General features: G+C 34.3%; 1 protein-coding gene across 2 annotated transcripts in view; it reads right to left on the bottom strand.

The window, feature by feature from the left end:
* dpr8 (defective proboscis extension response 8) overlaps positions 1 to 26,541 on the bottom strand; it is a 63,242-nt gene extending 36,701 nt beyond the window's left edge. For both annotated transcript variants that reach the window (XM_088038962.1, XM_088038963.1), the window contains exons 1-2: positions 26,294 to 26,541; positions 1,054 to 1,217 (exon numbers count right to left, since the gene is read on the bottom strand). In XM_088038962.1, the coding sequence (XP_087895088.1) occupies positions 1,054 to 1,217; positions 26,294 to 26,345 (216 nt within the window). In that variant the 5' untranslated portion in view covers positions 26,346 to 26,541. The remainder of the gene's footprint in view (positions 1 to 1,053; positions 1,218 to 26,293) is intronic.
* Positions 26,542 to 26,799: the final 258 nt, after the last annotated feature.

The following is a 26,799-nucleotide window of genomic DNA, read 5'->3' as shown; positions in this document are numbered from 1 at the left end:
CGTTTATCCGGTTTATTTTATTTAATGGATCTTTCCTCGCGTCTCCGCGTTTATCCTTTTACCGATATCAGCGCAAGAAGAATGAATCAGATTCTTCTTAGCGCAAGAGTTCGCGACTATTTGCGACACCCAAGATCTATAATATTTATGCGATTGTACTAAGACTCTGTGTTCAGCTTCCGTCTTTGGCCCTTTGCCAAATAATCATTGCGGAAATCGAAAATCCTAAGTTATTTCGCAAGGGGACGAAAAACCGAATGAATGGTCGTGCGTTACACAGCGATAGATTCAGTGTTTCTCATATCAAAATCGAATTCGTTGGATGTACAGGCTTTCTTTCCCGATTAATAAATGGCTCTCGTTCGACCATCTCTGGAAAAGCAATTACGAAAGGTCGATTTCGCTTCACGTTGCAGGATTATTACGGAGCGATAACAGGGCAAAAACAGGTGCTCGTTATTTCGCGGACACGTCCTAAACCCCCTAATTACGCCCCTGTTCGCGAATCCGAGCGATAAAAAATACCCGACGACAATTTCGACGCCTCTTTTATCGGGTGACGAGAACGAGAGCCATTGAACATTTGATATTTTCGGAAGCCGAGAATCTTAAAGACAGGATTCGGATTTAATAGCTATTAATTCCGTAAACTATTTTCTAAGCTCATTAATGAAATTTTAGTAGCGACCTTGGGTAGTTTGCTTGTTTTCCCCACGCTGGAACTATTCCGTCATTAATCAAAAGAGAAATTAAGTCGAGAGCACAGGAGCGTTAATAAAATCAGGGTAATTAAAAAGCAAGACATAAAAAATTATTTACGTTTATTGCCAGATGAATAAATTTGTGCTAATCGAATGACTACTTTTGGCGAGTTTCTTTTTGGAAGTTTTCGTCTCGAAAGCTAAACTATTCAACCCCAAACGCCTTTTTTCCGTGCTTAATACGACACGTTCGATCCTCACGTCGGAGTCTAACTTCCAATTATTTCTTGCAAAGTTTTTTGCTTCGACAGTGTGACCGATGATTGAAAAAGCCATAAAGCTATCAACTCACCGTGCGGTTTCCGAGATTTTTCACCCTGCAGTGCAGCAACACAGTTTTGCCAACAAGTCCCGTTATGTTGGAATTTATCGAGGTGTCAAAGTAAGGCCCGGTCCCTGGTGTAGGCCATTCTTGCAAGAAATCCCGAAATTTCCGAGATCCGCCGTCTTCAGCACCTGCAAACAAGGATTCAACTTTCTATCAACAAATAGAACTTCACAATGAAAAAATCGCCGGAAGCGAGGCTCTTTTTCCCAGCTTCAAGAATTTCCTGAACGTAATTAATTTAGTTGACAGGAAAGGAATAAAAATGAAAGAGCTAGCATTTCAAGCTGGGTTTTTGCGGAGGGCACGGGTGGTTTTTGCGAGGTTGCAAACTCGGGGGTAATAATCACGAGAGGTCAATGCTTAAGGTCAGTTGTACATTTCTGGAGCAGATGCGACGCGATACTTTTTGTCAACGCCAAAAAAGCTATTTGTTTGGATGTTTGTTTATTTGCGAGCTCTTGAAGTATTTGTAAAGGTTCGGTGGCAAGGGCCCTTTAGGGCGCTTTACGCTCCTTAATGTGCGCCATTTGGATCAATTAGGCGTTCAGATCAATCCGGAAACGCAAGAATTTGTCATTTTTTTTAAAGAAAAAACGCCGAGTTCGAACTTTTATACCAACATAAACATTTAATATTCACCTCCAGTGGGTGATTCCCGCGGATCTTAACCAACTTTGTTAGCGAGTAATGTAAGAAAAACAGAAAAGTACAGCGCTAGATACTCAACTTGACTATAAACTTTAAAACGACTACTCTTTGTCTACTCCTTTACGACCCATACGCTCCCCGTCGTGTTTTTTTTAATTTCCGTGATAATGAGAATTGGTACTGTTGATGTCTGGTTAATAGACCCTCAAAAAGCGAGCGCTTTCTTTGTAGAACTCGTCTGTTCTAGTTTCTCTTGTAAAGCTGCTCCGACATTATTTTGTTGTGGTGTACCCTGTATTAAACTCGAAATAATAAAAGAGCGGGGAAGCTCGGTTTTTAATTGTGTTATTTTTCAAGTCTCCATGGTGGATTCCACAGTCACAGCTTTTCTTGATGATTCTCGAGAAATGATTTGTTGAATGCTTTGCACCGCCTGCTCGGAAAAATGTTTTGTCGTGAGTTATTATGAGTCCGTGAGGAAAGACTTAAATTACATCTTTCTGCTTTATGTTGCCTTACTTTTCTATATTTTACACAAAACATGTATACAGTATATTTCGAAGTTTCAAGGGTTAGCACAAGTTTTTATGTTTACTACGTGCCTCCTAAATATTAAATTAAAAAAAGTCAGGTTGCTTCAAACTTCCCAAGCATAGAAAAATTAGGACAAACCTGCGACATCTTAACAGAGTTCAAGTTGCACGGTAGTCTTTAACTGCCCTATTACGGCTTTTAAAGCGAAAATTTGTGAAATTCATCATTTCAGACAGCTGCTGTCGTTAGCATAAACTTTCAGGAGTGTAATTTAGGGATTCTGACAAATATCGTTTGAGCTTCTATATATTTCAAGTAGAAAACTTTTCCGATGAAGCATTTTACCGACAATTTGCGAATAAGTCAATACTTCCACCGAATTTCTGCGAAGCATATCTCAATTTTTCACGAGAATTTGATCGAGTATTGTGCATCTCATCTCCTCAGAATGAAGTTACCATTTTTACCTGATTTTATCTACTTACCTCAACTTCGGTGAGCGGAAAACTTACTTTTCTGATTATCGCTGATTTCAATATCACGAGCAATTTAAGTTGGAAATTAATAAGTGAACTTGTGTAACAACTTGATTCAATTCGAGTTCGCATAAGTCGCTTGATTAGCTTACAGGAGTTGCTTAAAAATTAGTTTTTGCAGCTCCAAACGAAATTTGCTGATATGAAGTTTGCCTAAACGCACCACGTAATACATTATCTAAACACAATAACATCGATGTATTGATCGGAGATGTATCGTCGTTAATCTGACATGTTTCACAATAAGTTCCGTTCTGAAATATCGGAAAATTAATGCAAAGTAGATATCACAACTAAACAAATTTGGGAATGCGGTTATGACATGCACTTTGTACACATAATTTATTTTGCGATGTTTGATATCAAAGTCGAGCTTTTGTTTACAGTTTGTAGTAGCTTTGAGCTTTTTTTTACTTCAAAGTTTGTACTTTCTTGTCCATATTTTTAATATCTGTAAACGGATTTTAATAAAATTTTAAACAAAGTTTACAGAACACGTGAAGTTTTATTTAACATTAATTAAACTATTTACCTACATTTTTGATTGGTACATCTTCCAAAATTTGGCTGGCTCTACGTTTTCGATTAAAAAAATTACACTGATCATCACAACTTTTGTCACACAATTTTTGTAATGAGAATCGAGTATCGTTATCTCACCTCAATAGAAAAACAACTTTCTTTTGTTTCTGTCACCCTCAGTTTTTTTGTGACAATCAATTCAGGGTCCGACACTGTTTGACATTTTCAAAATCTTCAAAATCGCCTATAATTTTTAAGATAAGTTGTTGAAAATTTGTGTACGCTTATAGTTGACAAAGTTCTAAAATCTGACGCAAAAAATTATTTCTTATCACTGATAGTTTTGGCGTCGGGACGGCTTAAAAATGTATTTTTTTCAACATAAATGCGTCAAAATCTAAGTTGTTATTTTAAATTTTATGCAAATTCTGTTTAAAATATAAGCAAAAAGTGCTAGTTTATCAAATGCTTCCTTAAAAATTTCGATTTTTTACATTTGTTAGGCTTTGCGATGCCAAACTAACAGTGATAAATAACAAAGTTTTGCGTTAAGTTGTGGTGTCATAAGCGTATGCAAATTTGTAAAATTTTATCTTTGAAATTAAAAGCAATTTTTTTTAACCAAAAGCGCAAACTTATAAAGTTAGTAAACGATTACTGATTGCTGCTAGAGACTCATGATAAACCTATCCAAAGTTAAGTATATGTCATACCAATTGATAGTGTGGCCCCCATTTTAGTGTTAACTAGTATACATTCTTGACCAGTGTATTGTATTATGTTAGTAAAATTCATTAAAATTGGTACTATTTGGGGTGTTTTGAAGAAGAGGGGGATATTGTGTCAAACGTCAATATGTCAAAATGAATTTGTTACACTGACCTACAAACTTAAATTTATGAACTTCGCTGGCTCTTAAATACTGCACTGTAAATTGAAAGTAGTTGGCAAAACATAAAAAAGAGATACCGGTCCATTCTTACACTGGACCGGTGCGTAAGCTGCCATTGAAGACTTCGCAATGATAGGTTACATCCGTTACATCTAATACGAAGAGGTACGCCCTAAACTCATCCATAGGCTTTTGGGGCAAGATTATATCAGATTAATGATTTCAAGATTTCATTATATCATTTTGCACATCAATGCAGAAAGAGTAACGTGTGTGAAGAAACTTTTGGAGCAAAAACTGATTTGTAGCTCGGTTTAGAGATAAAATTGACATCTATGCATTATGCTTATTATTTATAAACTATAAGAAAAGTGGTGTTTGCCTTTGACAACAATTCATTGCAAAAAATTTAACAATGCTAGAGTTTGAAGATTCCTTTAGAGTTTGACATAAGTAGGGCATTTGGTCATAAAGTTAGTAATGTGTGCTGAATTTTCGCAAATCCAGTACAGTTGCAAACATTCATGAAGTAAAATCAGACAGTTTCCTACTAGAGTGGTTAAGGTTAGAGCTAATTTATCAAAATTTGAATTTACTACTTCTTTGTGGACGAGTAGGCCAAGATTTCGGTTAAGATTTCATTCTAGTTTCACTTGCATCACTTCTCTTGTCCTCTTTAATCCTTTAATTAGGTGATTAAACATTCGTGTTTCAAAAACACAGATTCTACAAGGTGTTTATAAATGTTTCTAGTATCAAGCGTGGCTTTGGAATTCCTGTCGTACACTATTTTGCCGCTTTGTTTTCATGGTGAATATAACTATCAGCAAAATTATTTATAATGTTAGTTACTTCAATGACGTTTTAGTTACGGTTTTGTGCCCAAGTTTTCGATTTTGAGGTTTTAAACTACAACTAGAACAGTTTATTTCTTAAAACTTACTTTGCTTAATGTTTGAAGTTAACTGCAAATGTCAGTTGACAAATCTAAACCTACATTTGTAATGAGCGGCAAATTTCTTTGACATTTCATAGCCACCCTTGATGCTTGAAACATTTATAAACACCTTGTATTACTTCACTGTTAATAACAAACAAAGAAACCACTTATTTAAAAACCATCCGAATTTTTAATGCAATAACCTCATATTTTCGAAAGTGTTATTCCAACGCGAAATGTAAATGTCTCATCAATGTTTACAAATTTTGACGTTCCTGTCAAAATACTGCCATGCATGTCGGCAACTTTTGGTGTTTAAAAATATCCCTGTCAAGTACATTCCTCGACACAGTTTTTGGGTACAGTCCCAAATTGCAAGCCAGGATGAACCTTTGGACCTCACTAAGGTTTGATATCAAATATACTCACAAAAAGTTACAAATATTATATTTAAAAGTACATAAATTGCCATCTAATTGTATTTTTGTTGTTAAAATATTGTTTTGATTTGTCAGAGGAAATTTATCAGAGGAATTAGCTGTTCGAATTTAAATTTAAATTTCATCAAACAAAGTCTATTATGTTTGACCTTTTCATTTGATGTTGTCGATTGTAGTTTGTAATTTTAACATATTTTTTCCTGCAGAATTCTGCACATTTGTCAAATAATAGGAGCATTAGTTAACAAAATTGACGTATATCATTACAGTATCTAACATATCTCTTTCAAATCTTGCTGTTTTCCAAAATTGCTCTTTTGAAAATTGGTAAATTCTCAGCAGGATAAATGTCAGATTACAATGACAGTTTCTAAACAAGCGTATGAAGAGAAATAGATTTTAAATATTAACCTTAAGCTAGGTTTCGGTCTCAAGTCGCCCCGGTTGCCGGTATGAGATAAATCTTTCGGCGCATCCACCAATTTTCTATTGTGATATTGAAACCACGCGCAGCAATTTATTTATAAATTAGTCAGCGGATTTTTTCGGTACTTATACTCCCTCTGAATAATTTATGAGCTGCAAATCCTCATAAACGCACTTATACTTTTCCACAAGTTTTGAAAATTGGGGCATTTGAATGAAAATTCCGCATAAGTTTTAATGAGTTTGTCGTAGTATAGGTATTATTTTTCCGAAAATGTTTTAAACACAGTCGACGTCGTGCATTTCGATGGGCTCATTTGCATACTCCGCCATTCGATCGTTAACAACGTTAACGAATCCACGTTCGTGAAAACTATAAACATGCAAATACGTCCTCGACATGGACAATGGATCTTTCGGCTAATTTTAATGGTCATAATTGTTATTCGTGACCGTAAGAGAACCCTTGAATTATTGAAAATCCTGAAGAGTTTCCGTGTTTTGGCAGACGTTGATAAAATGAGTGAGACTGGAACAGTTGACTGTCCCTTGACTGAAGTTTATGATTCCCCAAATCCACATCTCGACCGCCTTCTGAATAAAACAACGCCTCTATGTTCTTTCGAACCATTTATTTTTTTTTGCCGTTGCTTTCGTTCGATTTGTTATCAGTGATAAGAATTTATTGAGGATGTATATTTTTGCGGGTCATTGATTTATATGGGAAATACGTAAAGAGCGGCCCACTTGGTCAGCAAGGATTTATCCTCGTACCTCTCCCATGATATTTGATACAAATGAACTCTAGCCCTCATTAGTGCGAACAAGGGGCTGTGTTTTGTAGATTTTGCTTCGGTGTCAAAGAGAATTAACACCTTAACATAATTCACGTAGCTGGGGGTGGATTAACGAAACCACTACTCTGGAGGCGTTAATTCGATATGCAACGGCTTCAGGATTGTTCCTCGCTTTGTATTATATTTCACTTTTACTTTTCCGAAGGATTGTGTGATGTTGTTGGAGCGTGACGTGAATCCAATTAAACAAAGTTTTATTATAATTTGGGAGCCTCGGGTCAATGTTCACATGCAGTAGTATCAGTTTCTGTCGGCATGATTTCGTGTTGTGATGAAATTTCGTCCGAAACGTTTGGTAAAGTAATTGCGGTGATGAAGCTTCATGGCTTTGAGTTGAACATGAAGTTTACTCTAACAGTGTAATAACGTCTAATCTGTGCAAATTATCTATAAATTTCTACTCGTAACGGATTAGAATCTCTGCCATTTATTAAAATAAATCGCAATATAATTCAGTAGGAAATCTGTTTTACGTTAAGCTTGATAAAACCATCCCTATTAATTATAATAAAACAGTTTATCAAAGACTAAGAGACCTAGACACGATTCACTTCCCTAGGTCGAATCCAGATTTCATAGGAGCGATAAATCAACGCCGAGTTGGATACTATGAGACATATACACGTCTCTTTTAAATCGTATTAAGAGAACAAAAGCAGTTACTCTATGGAGAGAGTTTCGATTAAATGTGCGGTTATCCCGGAGAATGAGAGTGTAGTAGTTGAAAACGACATAGTGTCGAACACGGTAATCGAATGCGACAATAAATATCCGCCCTTGGTCCAAAGATACGCTGCGAGCCTTTTTTACTTGATATGTCACATAAACATTGTTTTATGACGGCCAAAACCGGCACCTGAATCGCTTTTATTATGCAAATGCAGGATCACGTTTTTATTGAGGTTCAAATTACAAAACTCCTGCAGAAACTAAATAAATAAATTGCCCATAAAACTACCAGAGAATTTTACTTCATCTATGTATTTAAATCACGTTTCCGAACCAACATCTGATTTATATTCATATTTTAAATGGTAATAAAGTCAAGTGCACCGGCTTTTATACCCTCAGAAGAGAGCTCGAAATCATTCGAGATGTCTCAACTCAATATCGCATTGATCCGCCGACGTACCTGTCCTGTAATTAAACTAAAATTCGTAAAAAAATCCTCGGGGACATTAAAAGAAGAAAATACTTTTTACTTGCACGTTGTAACTCCACATCAGGTTTATTTAATTTAGATGAGTTACGCCAAGAAAGTCCAGTCGGAATGGTTGTTTTTGTCTCGAGCTTTCAGCTCTAAGTGCGCTTACTTTTCACTATTTAATAAGATGGATTAGAAAATTAGTTAAACAGAAAGTGCACTCCGAGCGACTGCACCAGAAACGAGTATAATAAAGGCAAACTCCATCCCCAAGTTCTCGAACCCACCAATTAACCCTTTATCACATTTGAAAATTTAGTGCTCACATCAAAGATTCGGGATTGATGCTGCCAGTTTTTCTCGCCTCAGTTCCGGTAAAACTTCATAAGTTCAACGCGATGGAAATTTCCTGGTTAAGAAATCCTGTTAATATTTCATGCGTAGACTTTTCGCGTCGTAAAAAAAATCGACGAGATATGTTAAACACTTTCTCGCATGTCCATGTACATAAAGAGAGAATGAGGTTTCCTGCTAGATTTTCTTTCTGGAGATAGCAAGGGGCTTTCGGATGTGCTTTGTGCCTGAACGATTTTTGTCATATATCCATTTCCCAGATGTTGATACGACGCATTCTTATTATGTAGCTTCGCTCCATTAAAGTTTCCATCATCGCCCACACTAAATAAGCAGAGTTTCAGGCAGTCGTGGGAGTTGATTTATCGTATAAGCAAAGAAAATTAACAATTCCAGAGTTTAGTCGACGTTTTAGATGTTGTCCTAATTTTAAAAATTAAGTTATGGAGGAGAATGGCATGTCATAACGCTTGCATCTTGAGCTTGTACAAACTTTTCGACTATCTTCATGAATAATTTTTAACTTTGAGATGCATTCCAAGAGTAAGAAACATGAACTGTGTCCCTAGAACATGTCATTTTATATGATATTGACTATAATGCGAAACGTAAAACGACAAGATCTCTCTTATGTATGCAAATCCTTATAACAAACAACCACTTCGCCGTGGGGGATCAACTTTGTGCTTCCATCTTTGCATAAAAATAAAAATCAAAATTTTCATTCACGGGTCCATATTTACCGAAAGATATACAAGTAACTCTTATTCTTTTATTTTTGTTTGGAGAATGTAATCCAAAAAGAGCTTCCAGCCTTGTGTAAATACTCGAAAAAAATACTGGTGAAAAATTACGTCGACTTTATTACAGCCGAGTGCGTTCGAAATGAAAAAATGCGATGGTTTCTTTCATAATTAAGTTTGTCATTGTTGTTTAACATTTTCAACTTGGCTTGCATTTTTCAGCCAAACCTTGAACTCTTAATAAAATAGGGAGTAATTTCTTTACGGTTTAATGAAGAGGCGATGAGAGATTCGCAGACTTTTTAACGTCGTCGAATATACAATTAAACTCTGATTGTTGATCCTTATTTTGGCTCAGCATTTAGGTGTGTACAGTTGGGAAATTAAATAGTTTACACCTTTATTTTTCTGTTGTAATATGATAAAATCGCAGTATCACACGGAAAATTAAATGTCAAAAAAAACCTCAAGATTCTTACGTATCATGTTCTAGAATTTTCTTCGTTTTTTTTAGTATGGATATATATTATTTTACATTCATTTTAATTGTTTTACCTATTATACTTTATTCTAATAAATTATTTAATTTTTCAAGACCCACAAATTTACGTCTTTCTAGCTTTAAGCTTTCTAGATTTTTAATATGGTTTCTATAAATGGACTTTTGATTTTTCTTACGATATAAAATTGTGGTTTTCCAAATACAAATTTTTTGTAAACTAAACAAATTTAATTAAAAAACTTTGAAATTTGTTCATTTTTCGGAGATTTTTTTCGTGCCACAAAAATTTCATGAAAGTATTTCATTGTGTATCTGCGTCTTTAGATTTTCTAAATACGCATAATATAACATTATCCATAATTTTTATACATTCCTGAGATATTTTAGATCTGTTTAAATTGTATTTTATTTGATTTTTTAAATCCGCCTTTAGAATGCTTTTAAAATCCTTAGTGCGTTTTAAATTGACTTTAAATGCTCTTTAGTTTTTAAAGATCCATAGAATTCTTTTCAAATTTAGTTTACTTTTCTTTAGATCTTTCAGATGCTTTAAATTTTCTTCAAATTCTGCTTAAATTTTCCATGTTTTACCAGGAATTTTTTCTAGATTATGCAAAAACTATCTTTTACTTTTTCTTAGTTCCATTAAAGCTTTTGTTGAAAAGTTCTAAAGTCTACACATTTTTAGAGTTTTTTTTGACCCTTTCTAAATTCTCTTTGAACCTTTTCTTTAAATTTTCCTTATTTAACTGTACAAAATCTTGTAGAACTATATTTAAATTTTCTTTGAATTTAATTTTTTAGTTTTTTTTAAATTAAAACTTGGTGTTATTTAAAATATGTGCAAAGTTGAAATTTTGCGGCGCCCTGCCCAAGTCTCTATAGTGGGCGCGCGCCTCTGGCAAACCCGTCAAATTTCCTTGTTTTTACAGAGGTAAATAACACCGTTTAAATTTAGCTTTATTTCAAAAATAACAATTATTAAAATTTGTTTATCTCATTCTGAAGATTTGTTAAAAAGTTAAAAAACATCTTTGGTTTACACCTAATAACACCAGGATTCTGCAATTTTATAGAAACACAGCACAAACAAAAACAGATTTAACTTACTTAAGAAGGTTAGTCAGTTTAATTAACTAACCAAATAAATAAAAAGATATATATAATTATCAAAGCATAGTCGCCACAAAAATTTGTGAGTGCACTTTAAAACTGGTGGATGCGCCGAGAAACACACTTCTTTTCGTTTTCCTCGTTGAATTTACCACAAAATTTAACTTTAAAGTGGTTATTTGCAACAATTGAATTTAAACACATTGTTTCGGAAATTATTATTAAATTTGTATAAACAGAATAACATAATATTTGGAGTACAATTAGAATTTTTAAGAAATTTTTATCAAAACAATCGTTTTCGTATTTACACAAAACATATAAATTTATTGTTCCTACTAAAATAATAGAACGACTATTCAAACACCGGCGCAAATAATGAGCACATAAATGTTAAAGCTACTGGTTCAGTGAAATTGAACTAGACTACTAGTGCGTGCTTTCAGGTTAATAGCAAACTTATGCATAGAATTCAGGTCATTTTAGGCTTTTACTGAGAAACCGGTGTGATTTTTCAAATTTAATGCCCAAAAAAGCGAAATACCGCTTTGCAATATTTTATGTTTATTTCCCACCATAAAGCTTTTACTCTTAGAGGATTACCAATATTTATAGAGCAGAGCTCTGCAACATAAATACTTGGATTTATAAATCTCGTAAATCTTGATGTGCACAGGTGGTTACTCAGAAAATTCAATATATCGATATTAGTTAAAAAGCGCAAGTTCGGTAGCGACGTATTGTCAAAAGTTGGCGAAACCAAAGTTTAATGGTATTTCGGTTGAAAGCCATAGCTCATCCTCATAAACCTAACTTTCATATTTTCCACTTTCCCTACGCAATATCATAAATTTGTCCCATCCCTGTTTAGGAACTATTATTTATCTCCTATATTTGCCAGCATGGTTCTACCACTGACAAATTTCTTAACAACATAAATTTCGCGGTCGTTGCCCACACTGAAAAACACCCAAACTCGATCGCTGATTGCAAATTAAGACAGAAAACTGGCGAGTAAATTTACATTTTAGACGTACCGTTGTTGAATCAATTAATAAATCTTTAAACGGTTCAAATCACGCGGTGATAAAACCCGTATCGCGAAATCTTACAGATTTGAACAAATTTTCCAAGTTCTGACTTTATAACTTTGAGACGACGTGCCCGGATTACGTAAATTATTATAAATGGAGTATCTAACTGACATAATTCGGTAGCGCATCCGGAAACTGCACCATTGCAAACAATCTCCTTAATTGAAATATAAGTTAAATGCGCGTTTACCTAATACTATAATACGGCGGATGTTCACATCGAGGTATGTGATAGGACACCGACATTTATTGCCTCAGTTAATCAAGCTGAAACGTGCTTTAAATATCATAGAAGAAGAAGAAGAAGAAGTAAAAGAGAGCACCTCAATGCTTACTGCGTTCCGGACAGTTCAACTCACTTAAATAATGAAATACGAAGGAGGAATTTAATTGAATTCTAAACGTGAGTTCACGGAAAAAATTCAGATATTTCTCGTGCATTTACTTAATTTTGTATTGTGGAGAAGTTCAACAGACAGCTTGCATTGAAGTAACGTTTTGCGTCCGTTTTATTCCAAGCGAAATTGCCTCTTTTGTCGCTTTAATTTTAATAAAAGAAATATTAAAAATAGCAAATGCATGTTCCAGCGAACAACAAAAAGTCTCCAGTACCCAAATAAAACTTTAATTATCGACAAGAGAGTTCTTTTTCTTCCGTGATTATACCCTAGAATTACCTCTCTATTAATACAACAAAGCACCTACTCGAAGAAACAGTTTCAAGTTTGAGGTTCATAAAAGACATTGTTATAACAGCACGACCTGAGCTACCATTTAAAGTGAATTTGTTTTTCACGGCAAAAAGCGTCAGCGTTATTGTTATTCTCAAGAGAAATCACGTACGTATCTCTGCATCCATGGAAGGGCGCTGAAGACCCTCAACCATCCTTATCTATTCAACGAAGACTTTTTGGGTCTCCTCGTCTATTCATCATTTCCTGCATTTTTTTATTCGGGTTCGTGTCCATTCACGATATAAAAGAATTCGTTCGATGCGAGTTTAAAATTGTACGTTTCATAATCTTCAATGAACTGATTTAGTATCCTGAAGGTTTCAGGACTTTTACATAAATTTGTTGGGGGATTTGCCGATAACGGTCTATGCTGGATTCACATAAAGCGATTTTTTGGATTATAATTTATTATAGATTGGGACAAAGGCGGGGAGAGAGGGATGAAGTGGGTTTTTTCAGGTAATTATAGATGTTTGTCTACTTCAGGATTAAATTCAAAACCTTCTAGTTTCAACAGAATTGTAGTTTTACTAATAATGCATGAATTAAATTAAATATCCAAAGCGACGTTTCCATAAATTATAGGAGTAATGCATTACTTCCCCGGTGTACGCGCTTTAATAAATTTAGAACCATTAAAATAATTTCTACTTGGTTTATTAATGACCTTTTTGTAAATGTTTTAATTGATTCATTTTTAATATCGCTTTGCACAAATATAGAGCTATTGCATTTCATTTATCTGACGCTTGTATTAATTAAATAGATTTGTTCTACATGGAAAATCAAAAGCATTTTTAATTGTTATCTAGTTTAAAAGCGTTGTCATTTTTATTTAAAATTCTGGCTAAAGTTAACTGAAAATAATATTCAGTTTACCTCTAAATGATTTTCAAACCGTGAAAGTGTAAAATTTGCTACATTATTTGAACTATCTGTAGTTTTACGTTGTCATAATTTTGACAATTAACGTTGAGATCGTCGGAATAAAAAATATCTTTTTTTAGCCTTGAGCCGTCGTAGATAAAATGTTGTATGTCATACATGACATAATTCCCACTCACAAATAATTTAACATCTCTCATTTTTATTATGAATAACTATTAAATGCGTTGTCCGAAAATATAAATAATATCTTTAATTTTTCAAAATATGATCAAAAATTAAAAATTTATTTCAAAATTAAAATTGTGCAATAGTTTCACATTCCAACGCATTCGTGGAAAGACGTGGTGCGAAAGAAATCGAATAAAAATCTCTGAAATATGGTAACAAAATTTTCTAATTAACAATGTTGATCAGTGTGGCATGGTTCACATGAAACCATAATAACATTATTCTTTCACGAACTGAGCCGACTAACAGCAACAATACAACAACAATTCAACAACAACGTTACCATGGCTTTGAATACTAACTAGAAATTTAAATTATTGTTCACACAGTTCAGAAATGTTGTCTATTTTTCTCATTTTGGTTAAAACTTTTTTTTCGTATTGTGCGCCACTTTCCGGACTCCTGTTTGAACACATACTTTAAAATATTTATTTATATCTACAGTTTTTAAACTTTCTAGATTTTTAAAGTAATCTAATTTTTTTTAACAAATAAAAACACAATAAAATTCGAGATAATGTAAGAATTTTGTCGTAAAAAGATATATTAACAATTTAAAGAAAATCTGAAAATTCAACAAAATTTTAAGGATCTGAAAAATCGATTATATGTACTGTAGAAGTCACTTATAACGACTCCCAAGAGCCATCAAACATTCGCCGTTTTATCAGGACGACGTATTAAACTTCAAAACATCATAATATCCGGACTCGATAGATCTCTACAGGTCGTTAAAAACGCAATATTTTATCCGACGTTTAGATGTATTGGCGCTTATAAAAACCAATCAATACTTGGTAGCTTTGGCGTAATAAGCGACGTCGCTATAAGTGACTTCTAGTGTATAAAAAGTTTAAACTTTTTTTTTTGGTTAATTTTTTAATTGTTTCCGCTGTTTCAAGACTGTAGTAAAACCACTGTTTTGTGAGTTGGTACTCCTTTCTACTGCTCATCAAAACTATAAGATGATCCAATTATATTTGTTGACAGTTCATACTTAAATGACGTTTTACCAGCTTAACCGTTCTAATACCATGTCCCTAAACAAAAAAAAATTTCATATATTAAATTACAAATATTAAAATAAAAATCGTATAAAACACACATTTCATACATATAGAGACCTACATAACAAGAGTTATAGAAAGTGTTTTTGAAAAGCATGTTTAAAACTGTGCTATTCCAGGAGTATGATGTATAAAAAACCTATTTTTAAATCAAAAACTGACAAGGTAAAATTAACCCTAATTTACGTACTTTCTACACCACTGCCAAAAACTTGGAATGACTTGATTCCTAAGCAACCAGCAACTCGATTTTTTGTTCACTTTTAAATCAGTAGCTCGCAAGCAAATTTATTGAAATTTTTGTGTAATTTTATCTCAAAAACAAAAAAACTTTTACTAAAACATTTTTCTCTTAATAGACTCAATTTGTGTCAAGGAATTGCCGCACTCTTTCTGTGCATGCATTTCGAAAACACCCTGTATACTGTATTAAAGTAAAGTATCAGTAATTCGAACCACAACATCCAAATACCTCGGTAATCCGGAGCGACTTCTTTCTCCATTATGTATTTCCGATTTTCAGTAAACTTAAATTTCAATTTCAAGTAAAGAGGAACTGAAATCACTGAATTTTTCAGAGCAAACTAAATTTTCAGTTATGTTCTGTTCTACCTACATGTATTATATATAGAAAATAAAATCGTATAAATTATTAGTAGGATTATTATTCAGTTGCATACTGCGTTTTCACAATATCTTTATAACAAATAAAACTAAATTTTTAATTGATCCGGATTATTGACACCTTTTGTTTTTAATATAACTAATATTGGCACATTTTCTATTTTTAGTCCTCAAGAAAATGAAGACTAGTAGAATAGTAAAAGAATATTTTTTTCTAAAATAAGTTTTATGTTAAGACTAATTGTTCCTGAAATATGTAAGTCTTAACAGAGTGGAAGTAAGTAAACAATGATGCTGTTTTGTGATGCAATGCAATTTTTTACAAACTTTGTTGTTTTTATTTCTCGTAGTTTACTATTGGAATAACAAGACATTGAGTAAATGCAATATTGAAAAATGTAGGCTGAAACAAGCAATGTTCATTGTGCAAGCAAAAAAAAAGAGACAATTTAATGAGTGATTTTTGCCTTCCACAAATCAGTTTTTTGTTAGTTAATATTAAAACGTAAAGCACACTCGGCGTAATATTTTCCGAGAGGTCGTAAAGTTGTTATTACTAGACAATTTTCTTTTAAAGTAGCGCTCGAAGTAAAACCTCCACTTTACCATACTATTTATCCCTCATTATTCCATTGCAACGTAACAGCCCTTCGTGACAAAAAAATGTACTTCTGAACGCGACTAATTGCTATAGATTTAGCAATTAAACATCGCGGAAATGTTCCTAAATTCATGTAGAATATCCTTCCGAAAACCAGTTTGAAGAGGGAGTCCATTAGTTAACGATAATGGAAATGTACTTACTTATCACGAATCTGCATATAGGTCAAATAACAGGACCAATGAAACAGAGAACTCTCGTTTCATTAAACTGTCAGGAATTTGCGTGAATAATTATACTTTTTTGCACGTTACGCTTTGACATGCAATCAAGAAAACGCCCTGGTTATTAACTAGTTATTTCAGGGAACTGGAACTTGTACATTTTGCGTTGCATACGAATAAGAATTTAATACCGTCCATTTTTATGCAGGAAAGCTGAGTTTCCACTAATGCCACACTTCCTGGAAATAATTAGTATAAAAAGTGTTTCCAAGTCTCAGTTTATTTAGGAGTTTCAAACTAGTGGTTTAACTTTGAGGATCCGGGAGCCAATTTATTTATAATTGCCACAACGGCATTGAGTGGTACTTTACACGGTTCTGTGAAGTTCTAATTTATAGTTTCTTACTCAAGTTCTCAGTTTTTTATCTGTTGAATGACACTCTAGTTATATAACTAGGAGTTTGGAGATTCTATACAAATTTCTCTACAAAAAAAGTCTCTTAAAAGTATCTCGTTTCCGCTATGACAAAGCTGTTGTATAAACTCTTGTATAAACACCGATCCAATTTCCGTCTATTTCTTAAATGGAATCCTACCGTGGTCTCCCGCCGCGTTTCGCAAAAAATAGCAGCATATTTATGGCAATATCCGTAGTAGACATCAGTAGAATAAAAACCGCTGAAGGTGTATAAAAAATGTTGATCTGGAGATATTTGCATACGTCGATATAGTTGTTTGCTTTCGAACAGAACCGGAGATAAATTTTAAACGATACCTCATACATCAGCTCCACAGTTCTGTGTGTTTGCTAAAATTCGAAATTTATTGCTCCCATCCATCATATTTTAACAAGCCATTTATTTAGTTTAGTTTTATTTGTTAACTATTATAGTCCCATTCTTCATTGAAGTGATTTAGATCCGGAGCGGTTTTACTTTACAGATTTGGATTAAACTGGCGCCGGGAAGAAAGGACTTTGGATGTTGGTACAATGGCTTGATGCATTAGTCGAAATCAGAAATCGAATTGGTCTGTCAGGATCCAAACCATGAACGTTTCATTAGACCGCCAACAGAGGCATAATTGCATTTTACGATATTGCAACTGTGAAACTGCAATTATAGACAGTGTGCGAAATGACATCGGCACAATCTGCTGCAATCGTTTGCTCGTTAAAAAAATAATCGAGGTAAAGAAATTGCAATTACGAAACATGTTTGAACTTCCTCCCGTTTTTTATTCCACCGCGCACAATTGTGCGCCATTTTTGAGCACACCCGAGGCGATCGCCCCATTTCCCAGTTCAGGAACCCTAATAAACTTTGTTGTGTAGATTCCCGTCGATTAATCACTCAATTGTTAACTGTGGAAAGGTATTTGGAGCAGTCTATATAACACAAACACCGAGTTTGAGCAAACCGCAACAATAAGTTAGAGCTTAATCCATCAGGATTCTCACTTGAATAAGCAGCTTCACAATATTTAGTTTATCTTAAGATTCTTTGTGCTTTCAATAGTGGACTGATATTGGAGTTGCAAAGCAAACGTGTGTGTTATTTGGTTTGCGCCGAGAACCACTAAAGAGTTTGGTTGCATGATGATGACGTTGCTCTTGAATAAGTGCAGAATCCGATCGATGAGGTGTTAGCTTTCTTATCGTCTAGCTTCCGCAAAATAAATCCTGCTGTGCACTCCGGATACATGCAGATACAGAACGCTAGTTTGCACTTTAAACGAAGACTTGTTATTGGCCGTGGAACACTTTATTGTGCGGTTGAGGAAATGCTTGTCAAGATGTGGAAGCGTAATTGCTAGAAAATTTCAGAAAAGACGAAAGGAGGAAGTAGCTGCCTAGTTAAGTCAGCTCGTGGTACAGTCACTTTTATTTTAATATAAAGAACGCTAAAAAGTTCAACTCACGACCTGTTACACTCATTTCTAATCATTACATCTTGAGGTAGCTATCAAACTAATTTACTCCGCCAAACCACGCGAAATATTTCAACCGCTAATTAGTCATTTTTCTGTTTTGTGTTCACTTAAACACGACTCAACAGTAATTGTTTGATGGTATCACTTTAAAATGAATTATTATAAAGAGTCGTGTTATGACGTCTACCTTTGTTATATTACGATCACGTATTGTTTAATTTCTGCATTAGCCTAAGCACGATATTTATTTAGTAGCGTGCTCGAGTCGAATTAAGCCATAAAAACATGTGATGTTACCTAAAATAAAGTACAGGTAACTACAATAAAAGCACAAAATAAAAACAATGAAACGTTTTATGTCTGACATCTGGAAATATGCGAAAAAGGAAATGGAGTTCCTTGTTAAAGCCAGCCGCGTATTGTCGGTTTCAGCAATGGCACGTCCTAAAAATTTAAGCTGATGTTGGAAAACCACGCCCGAGAGCTCAATAATAATAAAGGAAGTTTGTTTTTCATTTTTTTTTCCGGACAATTATAATTTCACTCATCAAATTCCGGGACGAGCGGCGGCGAAATTCAATTTTCTGGAACACTGTATGTGTCAACTATCTTGTAGTGTTTTGGCGGAGTGAATTCCCGAGACATAATGCAGACTGACAGAGCGCTAATCTTGAACTGATTTCATTAGTCGTGACTAAATTTTCTAGCGAGGTCACACACTGCCTGGAAATTAAATAGTTCCGAAGACAATCAAAACCCGCGTCGACAGTAATTAAAGATGAAGCGGTGGAAAGTTGAGTGATAATAGTTTGAGGAAATGTGATACGTTCCGGGATAAGAAAGTTCACAGGGAGATCTGCTAGAGCACGATAGATGGTCATCCATCAGAACTGCCATTTGGATTGAAGTTACAATTAGTCTCTATTACACGCACCGACTACGCACGAATTTATGGCGACTCGAATTACAATTAGAGAAAATACGCGGAAAATTGTTGGTTTCTACTAATGAGAGTTTTGGCGAAAGCGGCACATGGTAATTTGTAAAGTTTTTCGGTTATGTATATTTTGATGAAATTTGGTGGAGGCGCCGGGATGATTTTTCCAACGAGCCGGAAACTGTATCTAAACCCAAGCAGACATTCTAGGAATAAATCCTTGAAAAACACTGTTATTATTTGGACTTGTTTCGAAGTCATCGAAGGAACGAGACAAGTCAAAACACTTTTTTTATTTCTGGTACAAACGACCTGATTTGACCTAAGCTGCAGTTTTACAGCCCGAGCTTCGAAACTTTCGGGAAATATTGGACTTGTGAATAAGTAGGTAGAAATATTACAGACAAATTTTCACAAAGTTTCACTCTGCAGTGTTCATAATTCAAAGTGCATTTAATTTTTTACTTGACAAATATAAAGTCAGGCCAAACTTTAAAAAAGAATGACTTAAAACAATTTTTAGTAACAGAATAAATGAAAATCACGTTTTTGCAGTGTGAAAACCAGTTTGTTTATAGTTAAAGTAAAAACTACATTTTCTGTAAATTGTAGTACCGCGGGATGCATTTTCTCTTTTAAACAAAATTAGCTTTGCATATCTGCAAACCGCTTTTGCTTTGATGTAACAAAAGTCAGAATGGTCTAACGAGTTTTACGACCGCGCGTTTGCACGGTGGTTCTGATGTACATCAAGATAACTTCGCTAAAAATAATTTTGGGTTTTATGATATCTGAAGTTAAGCCTCTTACTATTCTACACTTTACATTTATACAAACCCCAAGTTTTAATTAACCACTTGCCGTAATGGTTAAAATTTAAAATAAAGCAGAATAAGCGAAGCGTCCCAATTTGTTTTTAATGAAATTTTAACCCTTCCTTAATTAAATAATCAAATAAAGGCATAAATTTTACGACGTCTATTTGTGGAGTATTTGCAGGTTTAAATTGTAAAATATTCTCGATTCATTAGTTTTGTTGAAGCATTAATTTCATTTCTTCGAAACGTTTTATTTAAGAAAGAAACGGAAGTCAAGTCATAATTAAGGAAGTCATCCCTAAGTGATCCTCCTTTGAGAAGCAAAATTGACATTAAGTAGAGGCGAAACTTGATGTGATTGGAGTGGAAACAAATTCGCTAAGGTAACTGCACAACCCCATCGAGATAACAGTATCTTTCGTAGCATTTAACTCAATTATTTCTCTGGACGAAAAAATATGTCACCGAGTTAACATTGTTCCGTGACACCTGATACACTTTTAAAAACCACTTTATCTAATGCGAATTTGACAGGAAGCTCCACGTTCCTCTAACTAAACAAAGAAACCGGAAGCAATTGCGATGATTTATTGTCGTTGTACGTGTATCAAAAACAACGAGATAAACCGTGATAAGAAAAAACAATTACGAGGGCAAACGTTGGAATTAATTTTTTTAAAAGCGCACTGAATAAAGTTATTCTCATTAGACAACTTTCCAGTTTGTTTAAAAGTTAAATATAGTCCCATCTCGCACAAAAGGAAGCAATTCTGAGAGCACATGTTTGCCCTTAGTAATTTAATATAGTACGAAAATTTGTGGAAAAGTTTGGAAGCTTTATAAAGGAACAATTAACGAAAGTGGGGACCCAATTAAATTTTCATGCTGCTATTTTTACTTTTGACTACCTGCTATTGATTTATTGAACTTTAACGGTTCCGGTATTAAATTTGTACAAACACGCAGAGGGGTAATAATACCAATTTAGGCTCTAACAGCTCTTCACACTAATAATTTATAAGTAACAGTGGAGATAATATTGAAGAGACGTCTGATGACGCACAACTAAAATTAGTCTGAAATTATCCGAGCCGTCTTTAGAACTGACAGGAAATCTGTTTCGTTATCAAGACGCCATATTGCGTGAAAAATGGTCTCATTTAAACTCGACGGAAATCTTAAAACAGAACATCATAAAAGCATATAAAATACGAGCGTCGTAATTATCACGAGTACTTAGAGCCTCGAATTGTTTAATTAAAAACTAGAATTTATGTAACCCACGTTACGATATTTTCTCGCGTTTCTGCACATAAACAGTAAAACCGGCACTCCGAAAATTTATGTAACCAACTTTTTAGTAAAGTTTCATCCGCATGACAGCATGCGAGAAAAGCATAAACGACTTTTTAATTTCCGAGAAAGTGCCCCTTGTTGCGCTATGAAAACAACCGTAACAGCTTTAATATCTTTTTTTCAATCGAAAGTAAAAACGGCCAGTCGAGCGGAAAAACTGAAATGTTCTTCCGATATTAAAAATTATAAATGCAGCTGCAGAGATGCATTAAAGCGGCGAATTTTTCTCACAATTATCTTCTCGGTGATATATTCTCGAGAACGCTGCATGCTGAAAATGTAAGCCGATAATTTATCTAGTGGGATTAAAATTTTGCCTCTGTGGAACAGATTTCCTGGGACTGCAAATTTTATTTCGGCTCGGGAAAAACAACTCGGTAAACGCTCAGATGCTTATTTCTGCGTGAAAAACAAAAAACAATTAAAGTCGCTGGATGTATGTTTTTCTGTACAAATATATGTGACTTTTCAGACAGATATTACGGTATTGTATTCGAAGATATTTCCTTTGTAGTGTCTAGTAAACATTGTCCTGTTGATAAATGCTTTTTTTCAACGGGACGAAATATTATCTAGATTTCATATAATAGGGCACTTAACTTTTTCATTTCCGTTCTGATACAAGATTTTTGCGGTTAGACTTCCATCACGGAACGTCAACTTTACGTTTTAAGACCCAGTTTACATTACAGCATGACGACACAAAATAAACAGTGAATTATTTATTGTTAGCACCATTTCTTTTTACGGAATAAAAACAAAGGAAAATATCGTAAAATTGGTGCATTTATTATCCAAAAAAACAAACAAATATAAATATTAGTAAAGCAATATTTTATCCCAAAAGTTTGTACAAATTTAAGCGCCACCATGAAACTTTTCGGTTTAAGCGGAATTTAAAACGATTAATGTGAAATATCCACAGACAATTTTTTGTGCGTGGGTAATAAAACGACCCTCCTATATTTTTAATTGATGTAATATTGAAAGTGTCACCTAAAAGCAATAAATTTTTATGTAAATAAACATACAAACGCAAATAAAACCATCGATTAATTGTTAAAAATTGGTGGAGGCGCCGGGGTATTTACACAAAAATGACGGTAATGTACAACTGCAAAACAACACTGTTGCAGTAACCCGACAATTGGCTTTTATTTTATCTCGATTCTACCTCACAGGACATTTAGCTTTTTCAAATCCTCGTGTGCTTCCCCAGATTTATACTTTCATCACCTCAACTCCAACTTGCAGTTTTACGTTACATTAAAGTATGATTAAAATAGAGCCGGTCAGACAAAAGTTATAAAGTTGGAATCCCTCAGCTCGAAAGTGTAAGAGAACTAAACAAAGTATTTTTAATTCGCTGTACAATTACGCGCAACAATTTATTTTAACGGCTTGAAATGGATAGTTTCGGAATTTCCATTTTGTTCGACCGGATTTTCGTTTAATCCAAACGTCTCTGTATTTAGTTGAAAGTGCCAATTAAGTATTATATAATTGTGGGCCAACATTAAATTGGTGGCTACGAAAAATTCAATAAAATAGCAATTTGAAACGAACGAAAACTGTCACAGCCAGACTAATTGGCTTCTGAAATAAATCACCTTTTTAGAGCTAGCTCCTTGATGAACTGACAAAACCGGCATTTCTTTGATGGCTACTTTGCATTACAAACTTTAACATTAATATTTTGTCGGTTTCGCCGCAATGAAAAGTACATTAAAGTCTTATGAGTCATATAAATTTTATGTAGTTGCTAGGTCCAATATTGTTGAAAAAGCGGTTCGTTCTAATAATTTCAAAAAGCAATTAAGTTTTATTACGTTCATTTCACAGGTTTAAATAAAATCCACAGAGTACCTATGTAACGAACACCGTAGATCATTTTAATTGGGCTTCTTCCAGTGAAATGGCCTTTTAAATTCTTAATTAAGACGTTTCGCTTTGATTTGCGTGCAATGTAACTAATACCAGTTGAAGATATTAAAAGTGACTGTTAATTTTAAACCGAAAAAATAAAATATTGCGGTGTTAGATTACCATAAGTTTGATGCCAGGAACGCCAGCCAAAATATTTAAAAATTAATAATATAAAGCGCTAAAGCTAATTCAGAGGAGTTATTGCTGCATAAAACGTACAAATATACAATGGGATTTAGAGCTCAACACGCGCGAATTTACAGCTTGCGAAATACCGCAATGAAGTTCTATTATCCTTAATGTAATAACTTAAAATTAAGTACAGTTTTAATTAAAACTAAGAATTATCAAGCTTGTTGAACCACTACTAGAGAAAATAAACAAAACTTGGTTTTGAAACAATTATTGCTGGTGTTGCACCCAAGTTTGCATGCCTCTCTTGTCGTCGCGCCGGTATTAAAGAGAATTGTTCTTCCTTTTGTACAAGTCAAAGAATGTGCTAAAGAATGGGTCTGTGTAATAGTCCCACAGCTGGCAGCAAAGTGTCAAGACAAACATCTTCACGTGTCTTGAAAATACGTGATTCAACTACTTCTCGGGTTATAAATAATTCTTTAGCTGGTGCTACACTAGGTTTGATTGCAAAATTACTGCAGTTCCAAAACACTTTACATAGCCAAATCCGAACGCAAATTAACTCACGTTTTATGCGAGCATGCAGTGTCGTTCAAAAAGAAATTTAATTCACACTGAAAACTTAATGTAATAATTTATGCCGAGACGGGTAAGTTTGCGGGGAGATTTTAATGGAACGTCTTTAGTGAACCCGGCGGAAATTAGATTTTTACGAAGTTGTAAAGTAATTTTTTCGCTATTTCTCCAATGAATTTTACATCTGTTCTAGTCAGGGTTGATCTCCGGAAGTTTTCAAATAAATCAAGATTATGGACACAGTTATAGCACTATTAACAGTGACAAATCGGTACTAAAATGTTTTCAAACCTTTGAATCCTAAAATATTATTTACACATGTGAACAACAACTGTGTAATTTATTACAGCCACAGCAAGTTGCTGCGAAACTTCTCAGCACTCTCAAGAGTGATCTCGAGTAATAAGTACCGTATGTAATATAAGTTTTCGTATCAACTTACACTTGCGACCCCACTTAAGTTTAAAAGAGAAACAGCCAAGTTGGAGAAAAACGAAGGGCACGGAGCTGGATGGTCAAGGAACAGAAACAGAATGGAAGAGCCACTTACACTAACACTCGGAAGTGGTCTTACTCTAGACCCAAGTCTAAGAACCTCTCTGGGAATTGCGGTAATCATTAATAGCTACTGTATTCCGAACACGAACGGCACAAATGCACAACACTACCTACATAAATATTGTGTCTTACACAAGTTTACAGCCTAAATCATAACAAGCCGCGAGATGTTAGCGTCTGAATTGCTTTGGGGGCTTTTTCCACAAAATAGATGAGGCTGCGCTGTTAGCCGCCCAGAATTTTTGACTCCCCACTAGCTTATTCAAGCGTCAGTCTAAATCTGTTGTCCCAAATAATTCAAAGGTTTTAAGTGGCTATGGGGCTTATTTATAAGTAATTGGGTCAACAGTACCAAACTAAGTATTTAAAATTAACTATTAACTAGTTCTAAAAAAAATGGTGGATGCGCCGGGTTTTGTAGATTCAACAGTTTTGTATTTAACAGGATTTTCCGGCATTGGTAATCAAAATAAAATATTTTTTATCAGAGCAAAACCAAAACGAACGTGAAGGTAAATGATGGATGTGTCGGAAAAGTAGAAATTCAGCAAAGCTAAAAGTTAAATATTTCAGTTTTAAAAATGAATGATCTTTTTTACCTCATTTTTGATCCCGTTTTTTAAAACCAACCTCCAAGAATTCTAATTCTGTCATTCAAAACAGATTAAAATAAAATTATGCTGTTGGCGTCGAACGGTTTTGTACCTTTTAAAACCTTTAAAAGTTTTAGCAGACAGCCAGAATATAAAAACAAATCTTATCTTAGTGTTTTACATCTGCTTTCGGCGGCAGCGCTTTGAACATCCGCTCTGAATAAAGGGTTAATCCTGAAGCCTGAAACGCTGCTTGCAACAAATAAATTTCACTTGCTTCTTCCTAATTATAGCCCTAAGTTTGCAGTTATAAAAGCTAATTAACTAATTTATTATATCTGAAGGAAAGGTGCTAAAATGAAGGTGGTGGAGGCGCCGCGGTGCATTTCTTCAACTTGGAGAAAATTTAAATATAAATCGAACCAATTAGAGAAACAAATGTCGCCAAAATGTAGAAACAAATTGTACTTGCTAAAGATTGACTTTTTTTATCGCCAATTTCTTATCTCACCTCTAGAGACCTTTTTATGTTTAAAGTTTAAAGTGCAAGTGCTGTAAAAGTGGAAATACATGGAGATAATGCATTTGATTAAAATGTTACGTAAACTTTTATAAGCTGTAAATAAAAGTTGACGCGTTGGATTGAAGATAGAAAATTTCAAAAGCAAATTAAGGCAATTTTGAGCTTCTCTTTCATCTAGTTCAGACCATTTTGCATTCAATAATAATGACAAACTAACAAGTAGTCTCATTAAAATTAGAGTCTTTTTGTTAACTGGAAGCTCCGGGTAATAATATCACGTTTGGATCAGAAATTCTAAAAATCAATCTGTCGGATGCAGGTCCCATTGCATTCATTTTCCATATTATCCAAATGGCGGCATATTACTTTATAAATATTCTGTTTGGGAAAGGGTTCATTAATCATACGGGTATTGTGTTTTCTCTCATTAGTACAACATATTAATTATGATTACGGAAATAATAACGCGGTATTATTAATTACATTAATAAATATACCGAACGATTGGTGGTATAACATAGAGCGCTGTCAGAATTCGAAACTCCGAACAATGCAAAGTTCCACAATTTACGGTAGTTAAGAGTAGTACAGTCTTCATTTATTGTCGCAATAAGTTTCACACAATGAAGCAATTTAATTGTTAATTTAATTTGAAACAAAATTCCCGACTCCCGAACTTCTCCAAAGTCCTGATGCGCAATACTGAGACAATTAATAATTCTCCTTAAACTTTCTTTACCTGTCGAGTGTACGAGAAGAAGAGCTAAAAGCGAGTAAGAGAGTGCAGACATTTTAAATAGTACAGAATCCACTTTGATGGAAGTTGAAAAAAGTTTTTTTCACATTTTTCACACGTCTACACCAAGTCTAGAACGAATCTTGGATTGCGACAATGTCATACTTGGTTCACTGTGTATATATCGGAACGTTTCAGCATGACGGTAACATCGAGGCGTAACGAGACGTCCGGCGTCGCGACGGCAGGATAACTGCGATCCTGTTGGCTAGACGGCCCTGTTGACATGCGCGCCCTCTATAACACCCTGTTCTGTAGGTGTGCTCACACACAAACTCACTTCTTACTACAAAGTAGAAATATTTCAAAGAATCTCGTTTGAGGCTGAAGCATTGCGGTAACTGAGAAATTACTTTCGACGGAACAACATCTCATTGTCTTGAAAAGTCAAAGACATCGTTAAAATTTTAATATTGTCATGAAAAAGTGGGATGGTATGGTACAAAGGG

This window comes from Gnatocerus cornutus, chromosome 6, assembly GCF_029298725.1.
Source record: "Gnatocerus cornutus isolate USDA-ARS CGAHR chromosome 6, icGnaCorn1.1, whole genome shotgun sequence".
NCBI classification, from domain to species: Eukaryota; Metazoa; Arthropoda; class Insecta; order Coleoptera; family Tenebrionidae; genus Gnatocerus; species Gnatocerus cornutus.
Note: the sequence above shows the minus strand (reverse complement) of the source record. Positions and strands in the feature narration are given on the sequence as shown.